At 49.3% G+C, this 11,162-nt stretch overlaps 1 protein-coding gene across 1 annotated transcript; it reads right to left on the bottom strand.

Moving 5' to 3' along the window:
• Window positions 1-2,888: 2,888 nt before the first annotated feature.
• Window positions 2,889-4,900, bottom strand: OLIG3 (oligodendrocyte transcription factor 3). The gene has a single exon (XM_039878985.1). It carries the CDS (start codon window positions 4,898-4,900, stop codon window positions 4,082-4,084), a length of 819 nt encoding a protein of 272 aa, XP_039734919.1. The 3' UTR covers window positions 2,889-4,081.
• Window positions 4,901-11,162: the final 6,262 nt, after the last annotated feature.

The raw sequence follows: 11,162 nt of genomic DNA, 5'->3' as shown, positions 1-11,162 counted from the left end.
GAGGGGTGAGGCTGACCTCCCATGGGGCGTATTCAGCATCACAGAGACCGAGCCTTGCCGGGCCCCGACTGGCTCCGAGGCCTGTCCCCGCCCCCCAGGCCTGTCCCCGCGGGAACAAGCCGCGGTAGGGAGGGTTAAGAGCGCACTCTTAACTTGGGTGATGAGACAGGGAGAGAGGGCCCAACCTAGAAAGAGCAGTTAAATCTTGTTAGCTGAGCGAGACGCGCAGAGAACAACCCCGCCGCCTTCCCTGAGGGAAGGAGCTTTGCAATTTCTGCTAAGTGTATTAGTGGAGGCGACAAAACCCTGCTCCAAACAGCATCTTGAAAAAAAAGTTTGAGGAGACAGAAGGCTTCCTCTTGTAGGAGCTAGGAACCCTTGGGCTTCGTGGGATGCTCAGGCCACCTCTCCCCTCCCCTTTTCGGGATGTAAACCCGAGGCCTCAGAACCCCAGCGATGGGAGAGGGTCGCTGGGAACAGAAGTCTAGTAGCCTGCTTTTCCTTTCTTAGTGTGACTTTCGCCCGCCCTTGAAGTTTGGTCACTGGCTTACACCGCACCGAATTTTCTAGTGTAGACTTCCCAAGGTATCTCTGCCCAGGAGGCTTTTGCTGTCCTTTTAACTATAAAGGAAAGTTTATTCTGGAATGAAGGGATCGTTGTATATCCAGATTGAATTAAAAACTGCTTTAAACTTGAGAACTTTGGAGAAAGTGGCAAATTTACAATGCAAAAATACCCGGCCAGATACCGTTCTTATTTTCGCGGCCACGAACTCTTCTTTCTGGCATCAATCCTATGAGAAGTTAACGGGAAATGCAAATAAGAGTCGCTTGCAAAGTACCCAGCCGACCAGCTCGCACCGCGGCAAGGTCCTTCCCAGGGAGGCGAGGGGGGATTGTTTCTATCCAATAAATCAAGAAACTCCTGACGACCTGGCTCCCAATCGCCTCTTCCCTTCCGTTCTTGTCCTGTTCTTAAAGGAATCTTTTCTCCCAATCTCCAGTTCAAAGGAGTTTTGTGACCCAGAAAAGAGTTTGGCCTGTTTAGGGGAACTCCTTAACGTTGGAAGCAGGGCTTTTTTTTAAAAAAACAAAACAAAACAAAACAAAACTGATTTTGAAGAACTCCGGGTAGAGTTCCTCCGGCTCCAGGTTCCTTTTAGCCCAATTACCTATGGGAGTAGGACTCACAGCTACTTAAATTGACTGTTGGAGATAACTCAAAGGATTCCTGTGCCAGCAGCACGATGTCAAAAGCCAGCATTGCCCTCCCTGGTGTAAGGAGTGTGGCTCTACTCCTTCCAATTTAAGCTCCAGGTCCAGAGAGGGGGCGAAGCCCACCACTAAGCCAGTGGTCAGGCCTCGAGTCTTCTCCCAGGCCCAGGCCTTTGGAAACAGGACTCAAAGAAGCAAGTAGCTTAGGGGAAAGTCGTTTTTCTGATTGATGAAACTTCTCCCTCCCCGCCCCTTTCTAAATAATAAACTCACGGGGTAAGACTGGAGGGCTGCCTTGTGTTGGTTTCAAATAAATCCTCAACAGCTCTTTCCTCGCCCAGAGAAATGAATCACCCTTGGGAAACAAACTATTATTCCCCCATTTGTCTGCCTAAAACCAGAGAAAATAAGCCCCCTCCACAGTAGACCCTCACTTTGGTCTTTCTCCCTGGTACTGGAGGCGCTGAGGGTGGACAAGGAGTAAGAAGAGATGGATGAGAGTAAATTAAATAGAACCAAGACCCACAGAAATGCCCTCGCAGAGAGGGGCAGCACCAGGCAGGCGGTGGGGCACCCAGGAAGGAAAGGGCGCTGCTCCCTATATGTGCTCTCCATGCTGAATGTTGGAGAGAGACAGCTCTATTGTCCCCCAGAGGCACCCTTCTTCCCTTGAAGAAGAGCTTAGGCCTCAGCCAATAGGGTGGTGAAGTTACATCTAATGCAGAGGCAAATCCTGGGATGTCATATTTCAGTAAGAGTTCCATTTTCTTTAGTGGGAAACAGAGGCATGTTCTCCTGTTGGGTTATCACTAGAGCTTCATTCCTTGTCCTCTATGAAGAAACAAAACCTTCTTATTGGATTACTTTCATTTATATACACTGTTTGGAACTGTTATGGGATGAGGGGGGAGGGCTGAAGAGAGAAAAGTAATGATTAAAATGACCCTTGTTTTAGCCATCATTTATTTGTGTAGAAGACTTTTCTCTCTTCATTCCCCACTCACTACCTCATATTTCCAAGTAGTTTGTATGCAACTAATGGGACCTTGCAATCTTCTTAGGGAGAAACGAAGGGAGAATCCCTCTATGAATCTGTAGTAGTTGGCCTCACCCCCCACCCTCACCTTACAAAGCAGAGCCCTTTTTCTGAGGGGCTGCTGTCCAGGGAGCAGGCAGGGGCCAGGTATTTGATTATCTTCTAGGACCACTCTTTGTTGACTTTTAAAACAGATACTGCGTTTTAAACTTTTTTTTTTAAGGTCACATGGTTAAAAGTGAAAAGAAGTTAACTTACTGCTTCATTCTCATCTGTTGCCAACAACAGCCAGAGCAGTAACTACTCTGCCTCATTTCCTGTCACTTTGGGTTTCCAGATTACTTTTTAAAAAACCTCAATGGCTGAGTTTATGAGGGTCTGATTACTGCAGGGAAACAAGGAGCTCAGATATCACAAGACTACCAATGTAGACAATGCCCCATTCGAAGTACAATTATTTGTAATAATTAACACCAATTTATCTGACCTCTTTACTTGTAAATGACCAAAGAAAATTCATCCCATCTGCCCACCCATCCAAATCTTTCACCCGGGGCCCAGATACACCTTACTTAGTCCACATGTTCCCTACTACTATTCCCATCTTCAAAAATTTTAGGCAAAGGCAAAGCCAGGATTTAAAGGTTCTTTTTTATTTGAAATCTCATCCAGAAACACTGGTTATTAATAAATATACCATAGTTATCAAGAATATATAAAAATAAAGACAGGTATTGTCTTTGAAGCCCTAACAAAATATTTCAAGCAAATGTTCAGGAAAATAAAAACGGCACCCCTCCCCAAACCACGATAAGTTTCCAAAGCTGATGATAGAGAGAGCCCGCCCGCATGCAGAATAACGGAGCAAGAGGGGGTGGGGCAAGCTAGTGGAAGGAGCCCAGGCTCTGGCAATTGCCCACCCCTAGATCAGCAGAAGAAGTTTGGGAATGGAGTTTGAAGGGGTTAAGATGGGAAAAGAAGCACATGTGCGTGAGTTCGGGTCTTTGCACTCTGCCCCCGTTTTCATTTCATACAACCACAGACAGATAAGCGGAGTACTTGGTAGAATTCACTAATAAATCCTTGTTACAAGGAAAATGGCATCACGGCCTGCACAACATGTTCATACAAGATTCATTGAGAAGCGTGCATGCATTCTTTTGACCTACACTGCGTCTTAAGGAAAACCCACATAAGAGATGTCATGCTCTGGACCGAGATGTCATGCTCTGGACCGAGTTGAGATTCAAAACTTGGGGCCTGCCTCTCTCCCTCTCTCCCTCTCTCTCTCCCTCTCTCTCTCCCTCCCTCCCTCTCCTTTGTCTCTAGAAAACAAAACTGTGGAGAGAATAGTGACAATCGGAATTGCACCCATCTCAAGGAAATATTTACATTTGTTTTGCACAAAAGGGATGGTTGTCTTTTCCAAGGTGAGAGAGCACAGAGCCAGAGAAAGCCAACTCTAAAGTCCGTTCGCAAGTTTTTAACTACACCGATCCCGTCTTTATATAACAAATGCAGTTGTGACAAGAGCATATGGCAGTGAGAAATACTGGCGCGGCATGGGGGAAAAGAAGCATGCATGCAAAACACACGACGTCTGGTTTGAGTCCCCCTTCGCTACCACCTAGAACTTGCAATTTGGTTTTGGTCCGTTCCCTCCGAAGGTTAAATGAGGTCTGAGATCGCTCAGCCCAAAGGAGAGGCCGCAGGGCCCCGCGCGCGCCCTCCCGCCCGCCGAGCGCCGGGCCTCCCCCTTCCCTCCGGCCCGGCATTGCGGCCCCCGCTGCCGCTCTCCCCTCATCCTCCGCAACCGGGCCGGCCCGCTGCTCACTTGAGCAAGTCCTTGGACTCGGCGGACAGCCGGGCCATGTTGGCGGAGGACAGAGCGGACAGGTGCGGTGGCGGTGGCATCTGGCAGATGGTGCAGGGGCAGGGTAGCCCGGCCCAGTGCTGGAAGCCGCTGCCCAGCTGCAGTGCGGGTGGTGTGGAGGGCGCCTTGAGCAGCGAATGGGGAGGCCGAATGGTGCCAATGGCGGGCAGCGAGGCAGCGGACAGCGGCGACGAGGCATTGCCCGACGACAGCGCGCCGCCCAGGATGGGGTGCACCGGGTGCACGGCGTTGGCAGCGTGCGCTGGGTGGCCGGCCGAGTGGCCCACGGTCCCGCAGTGGAAAGCCGAGTGGTGGCCCCCGTAGATCTCGCCAACCAACCTCTTCATCTCTTCCAAGGAGCTGGTGAGCATGAGAATGTAGTTTCTGGCCAGCAGGAGAGTGGCGATCTTGGAGAGCTTGCGCACCGAGGGCCCGTGCGCGTAGGGCATGACCTCGCGCAGCCCATCCATGGCGAGATTCAGGTCGTGCATCCGCTTGCGTTCGCGTCCATTGATCTTCAGCCGCAACTGCTGTAGGTCCTGCTCCGACAGCTGCTTCTTGATTTTGTACTTGCTGCTCTCGCCCGCGGCCTTTGCGCCCGCCCGCGAGAGGCTTTCCCCCGGCATCTTCTGCACCATGTCGCCCTGCGTGGACGAGACCGAGTTGAGACGGCTCTCCTGGTGGTGGTGGTGGCGGTGGTGGTGGTCCCTCAGATACATCTCATCCATGTCCGGAGATGAAGCTCTGCTAGAGACAGAGCTTGAATCAGAATTCATTTTATTAGAGGGGATGCGGCCCGACCGTGGGGAGGCTTCAGGCGGGAAATTAAAGAAAATCTTGAATTAAAAAAATAATAATCTGCACAGCTCAGCAACCCACTTCTCAGCGACAAGACATGAGAAGAAAAGCTGAGGCACTGCCTTTCCCCGCCTTTCTCCCTCCCCACTCCCCTCTCTCTGGTTAGGCTGTTTCCTGGACAGCTAGTTTGTGTGTGCTTGAACTAACCTCACTCAGAAAAAGAGGGGCTTTTATAGAGCTGCGGCGGAGAAAAGAGACAAAAGAAACCCTCCTATCTATCCTGCGTTGGTTAGGATGACGTGCCATCATTCAGGGCGGTGCGCTTTGCTGTCCCATTTAGCAAGGATTCCTATTCATATTCATTGTGGGGCAGCCCTGGGACACCTCTGCTCAGAACCGCTAGGAGCCCCCAGGCACAAAACCCTCTGATTGACACACTCACTGCTCCGGCTTACGCCTTCCTGATTTTTTTAAAAACTTGCCTCCACCCCCATCCCCCTTCCCAATTTCCCTAACCAATTCACACCTAAAGAATCGAAGGAAGGGAAGGAAAGGGCCTAGGCAGTTGGCCGAAGAGTCCTCTGGGTTTGGAACTGAAACATTCTCTCCCTTACCTTTCATAGCTACTCTCAATTTTTGGCAAATGGGGCAAAAGAAATCCCAATGAAATGGTTTCAAGGACAGAGATGCGAACGGAGGGCAGGTTCAATGCGCAGGCAGGAAGTGTGGGGAGAGAAAGATTGCTTGTCGATGTGCGTTGTCTGAAGTTTTTTTTGTTTGTTTGTTTGTTTTTGATTTTTGTTTTTTAAATTAATTCTCTTTCCTAAACAGGCGTTGTGTTCATTCTGTTTAGTGGGCCTTTCTACTGTGGTTTCAACGGGAAGTCCATATCTGGTGATGGGCTTGCCTCTGACACTGTCGTGGGGATGTCTTTTGCTTTATATGTATTTTGCCTCGTTTTAAAAAGTAGATTACTAAAAGCATTTCAGTTTTGCTCAGTCCCCTAAATTCATAGATCCGGAACTGAGGGGGAAAATAAATGCTAGTATTACCAGAAGAGCGACTTAAGAAGGGAAGGGGAGAAAAAGGAGCCGACAGGGTGGAGAGGAAGTTAGGGATTGAAAACGTTCCCGGGAACTGGAGAGTATTCCTGCTCAGGCTTCCCCGCAGCCCCCGGCCCCTGGCACTGGCGGACGTTGGTAGGACGGTCTCTGGCCGCTGGGCGGAAGCGCGGGGAGAGCATCTGCCGCTGAGCATCACCGCGGCTGGTGGGTCCACCCGGCTGGGTCGCCCCATGCCAGCTGGCCAGGAAAAGAGGGAGCTCAGGGTCGAATAATAAACTACTTTGGTGTGTGTGTGGCGGGGGTGGGGGTGGGGTGGGGATGGTGAGTAAGGGTGGGTGGTGTAGATGTGGGTGTGGGTGGTTCGGCCGCGAAAGAATCTAGAGGGTGCCTGTGCGCGCGCGCGTGGGCTCTGAGGTCCAGCGCACAGTCGTTTCTGGGGATACGAAGGGTGCCGGGTGTTTGAAGCCTTGGGCGCGAGCGTTGAGGTCTGCGCGCGTCTTTCTTCCCCCTTGCTGTGTTTTTGTCCATCCCGACTAGCTAAACAGCATGAGGGGCGGGAAGACAGAAATCCAGAAGGGGGAGAGCCGGGGGGCGGCCTCTGGAAGAACCTGGGCATCGCCACACTCCGGGCTCGGAGGAACGGGAGACGCTAGGTTGTGGCTGAGCGTCTGGGTGCAAAGTGAGAAACCGAAACGATCCCAGAATCTTGGGCAGTTAGAGCCTCAGGATACACAGTAGAGTCACTACAAGTTTCTACGACTTGCGAGGAAGAGGAGGCCTCACTTTCCATGGACACGAAGGGAGCCGCCAAAAGAAAGGGATGGATGTCCCGGTCCAGAGTTTGCACGCTCTGCGAGACTTTGCCTCGTTGACAGTCACACTGCAAAATCAGCGCTGGCAATACCAGTCAGATGGGGAGACAGACGAAAAAGTGGAACTGGATGGCCTTTTTTTTTTACACCAAACTTTACTTCTCTGTAAAAAAAGAAAATGGCTAACAGTCCCTTCTCAAGGCCAGGGCCTCAGTGCCCTTGAAGTTAGGGCACAAGCCTCTTATCCTCCTACAGCCTCCACCTCCAAGGAAGAAAAAGTTTCTTAAAACGGAGAAGCCAAGAGGTTCGATTGGATGTAGAAAGACTGATGTCCAAATGCACTCCTAATATAAGCCAAAGGAATATTTCTTAACTCACCATACTCGCCCATTTTAGCTCAGTGACAACCTGGAGCTGCTTATGTGAAAAGAGATTCCAAAACATCTGCATATATTCGGACGCCGTCCCAGGAGACAGACGGAAGCTGGGGGGAGAGGCGTGGTCCAGACAACAGCCCTCAGCAGCGCTAGCTGATCAAGTGGTGGTGGGGGGTGGGCGTAGGGGGTGAGGGGTAAGAAGGCTCTACTGGAGGAAAATGGGCTTCTTTGCCTTTGGGCCAGTGCACAAGCCCGTTCGGTCCTTCCATCCTCCTGAACTTCCTCCCTGACCCTAGGGCATCAACGTCTGTCTTTACCAAACCGGACTGAGAGAGCTGCTCTTCAGTTTTGGTTTTCGGAAGTTGTCAAGCCTAGTTAGAGCAGAAAGGCTGCAAATGAATGTGTAGAAAAATCATGCTGATGAGAGGTATTTTATCTTTTTAAAAATCCCAGTTTTCTCAGTGGACAATATGAAATAAGGTGCAAAACTCCCCCAAATTAATTGAGAAGGTTGCAGGGCACTAAAGGGGTTGGGGAAGCAGTCCTCGCGATACAAACTGAACTCACTTGCGGGGCTGGAAAAATAATGGGCCAGGGTTCTGGGATTCTGACCAGAGCCTTTCTACTTCGGCATCGGCTTTCCACCCAGAGGCGGACATAGGCCTGCCGCGGCTAGTGGCGGGGGAGGGGGCGCTAGGCGGGGAAGGGGCGCTGGGGCCTCAACTTGCACGTATAAGAGCTCCTCCACCCCAAAGGGGTTTTAGTTCCAGTAAAGTGACGGTGCTTACAGTGGCATATCTGCAGTGTCTAGGCCGGGGGCCCTTGGTTGCAGTCCAGTATGCGATGCGCCATCTCCTCCCTGGTCGTCCTCTGCTTTCCCAAAGGGCCACTGTGACAGTGTGGGATTGCTCAAGGTCCAGGGCCCCAGTCAGGCAAGAATATTTAGTGAGGCCTTTCGAGAGCCCCAGACTCTCTTACGAGGCTTGCCTACCATCCCCTATCTCTCGGAAGGATTAACAACCAGAAGAGGGAGAATGAGTAAAGGAGCCACAACTTAGCTCGCCATAAAATGGGTTGATACTCGCCAAAACCCAAAAGGCGGCGGCACTCGCCAGGCAGCGCGGTCCGATGCTCCCACGCGCTTGACTCGTGGAGTCGCTTTCCACCCCGAGGGTTCACCGGCGACCCCTGATTAGCCCCTCTGGATAAGCCCCGAACCCGAAAAGGAGCAAAATCTGAGCTCAGGAGAGAGAGCTGACGAATTTCTTCAGAGTGTGCCTCTGCCATCGCCCAACCCGGGTGTGCGCAGGGAGGGAAAAGTAAGGGAGTCGGCGTTTGGCTGAGGCTACAGCGGCCCAAAAGGGCCTCAGCCAGAGACGCGCCGTGACCTTGGCTCTGGCCAGGGGTCCATTCAGAGGACTCAGACAGGCAAAGAGCTGCAGCGAGTCACCCGGCGGCGGCGCCGGGCGGCGTTCTCTCCGGCCACACCCTGCGCCCTAGCAGCCCCGGCGGCGGCGCGGAGGAGGGGGTGGTTTTATGGCAACAGGTGCGTCCCGAGGTCGACGGGCTGCTTACAGCCCAGCAGTGGTGGCTCCGGGAGGAACTTGTGAGTTTCTCAGCTTTTGTACAATACACGAAAGCAGCGGGTCCGAGCGAGGACTGGGTCAGAAAAGCAGCGCAGCCTTACCGGTGTGCCGGGGAGGCGGACAGCCTCAGCTCTGCAGCCCGGGCTGCTGAGGACCCGCGTTCCAGAGGCTTTTCGGCTCTTCCTGACATCACCCCTACCCCGCCCTCCATCACCGGGGACCGTCTCTTACCCGGTGCCGGGTGGGTGCTGCTCGGTGCCCGACGCCCGCTGCTCCGCAGCTCCAGCTACCAAGTTCCTCTCCAGCAGCTGCCGGCTTTGCCTGAGGCCGAGGCGACTTGGGCTCAGGAGCGACCCCCACCCCCAATCCTTCCTAAGAGGCCAGTGGCAAATGACCTGCCGGGCGGCTACTGTGAGGGGTCGGTCAATCAGCAACGTCCAGGGGCTCGTTTCGCTCGTCAAGCCTCAAACTTGACCGGCAGAAACTTTGGCCGAGACCGAACGGCGGGAGGCTGCCCCGTGGGGTTCACCTTTTAACCCAACCCCCCTTCCAAAACAAAAAAGATAAAAGGGAAACCCAAATATCTCTAAAGATGTTCGGTCATGTGCAACCGAAGGAAGAGCCTAAAAACTAGGTGACTATGGAGGAACTTCACAAAAAGTAGTTTGTCTTTATCTGAGTAAAACAATCGCTTCTCAATAACAGTGGGGACCGGGTCAATCAAGGCTGTTAGGTTGATCAAAGAAGCCGTTACCAAAAGAAAAAATAAAAAAAGACAGAAAGTTTTTAAAATTTAAGTGTCAATGTAAATCGCAGCCACGCAGGAACGATCTCTTGTCGCAGCAGCGCATCCCCGGCGATCGCGTTGTGCGAGAAACCGAACCCTGAGACTCCGCAGTCAGAGATGACGGCATTGAAATCCCCCAAATTAAATAGGTGCTAGAAGGGCCCCAGAGGAAGGATCTGGGTGGACTGACCAAAGTATTTCAGTTTTTCTGGGTTTCTCTATATTTTACATAATGCCTTGAACACTCACTGATGTGTCCAGTATTTTTCTTTTCTTCTTTTTAAAATCTGATTTTCATACAGGAGAAATTGCAGAGGTTAAAGGACAGTGGAATTTTATAAGGCGATAGTAACTGTTTTTTGCAATGTTGGATGCGAGATTGGAGGATGCAAGGAAGTCCCAGAATGGCATACAATGACGAGGTGCTAATTATGTGAATATATACAGACGAGTTAATACACTGGCAGAAGTAGAAGTCTGATTTTAATGATGCGTAAGCAGCAAGTCTGGCTAGAACTTACAGATTCATTACAATTAAAGACTGACTAAAGTCAAAGGAGATAGGAACTTCTGGGCTTCATTTACAGAATTTTGCTCAATTAGTGAGCATACTTCGGTACTCTTTTATTATTATTATTATTCTGGTAACATCTGCTCAATTGCCAAAACCTCTGCTGAGTTTTCCTCCTAAGTCTATAAATTAAAAACATTTTTTTCCTCAAAATTGGAATGTTTAGGTTGATTTAAATATCACTGGTGATTAATCATATAAACCAATGAGTTATATGAAAATTTGCATACTTATACACACATTCTTGGCATGTGCTCTGACATTGTGGATTTCTTGCTCTATTAATACCAATACTTTAAGCACCACTAAATAGGTGATTTCTGATTAGTATTTTATTGTTATTAATTCACTTCTTTTGTAATTTTATAGTTAAAGCCACTGTATGCAATTCGATATCTTAACATAAAATAGCACAGAATACTAAATTCTACTTTCAGTTATTGGAAGTTATTGTGTCATCTCCTTAGCATATTCTATTAGATAGTTAAATATATATTGCCGTACTCTTTGCTAAAGTGTTTAAGGAAGTTAGGTTTATTTTAGATGTAAATGCTTATCTTAGAGATAAATGTCTTATGTAACATTTATTATTTTCATATTCTGTCCAGTAATATTCAAATTTATACACAAAGTATATAAATCAATAGATATCACAAAGAGATTAGAATGTGAGAACCTATGTATAACGCAACAAAGGATTAAAAAAGATGTTAACATTTGTGTCATCAATTTATTATGCTGTTTTTTTGTTATAGGTATCTGTACAAATATGTTCATAGAGGTATATTTACATAAAGTTAAATACATTAAAATGTTTATTCAAAGCTTTGAGTCCCAAATAAAAAGGAATACATTATTTTTCAGATGATAATAAAGACAAGGGAAAACATATTACATATCTGTTCATAAATAGAGTTGGGTTTGAAATGTTATACTGACTCTTAACAGATATAGATTTACACACATTATTTTGAGGTGATAATTAAAGAGTCTGCTACCGAATCTTGAAAAGTCAATATACAGTTTTTTGAAAATCAAGATTT

The sequence above is a fragment of the Pteropus medius genome, unplaced genomic scaffold (genome assembly GCF_902729225.1).
Source record: "Pteropus medius unplaced genomic scaffold, Ma_sr-lr_union100, whole genome shotgun sequence".
In the NCBI taxonomy this organism is placed as follows: domain Eukaryota; kingdom Metazoa; phylum Chordata; class Mammalia; order Chiroptera; family Pteropodidae; genus Pteropus; species Pteropus medius.
Note: the sequence above shows the minus strand (reverse complement) of the source record. Positions and strands in the feature narration are given on the sequence as shown.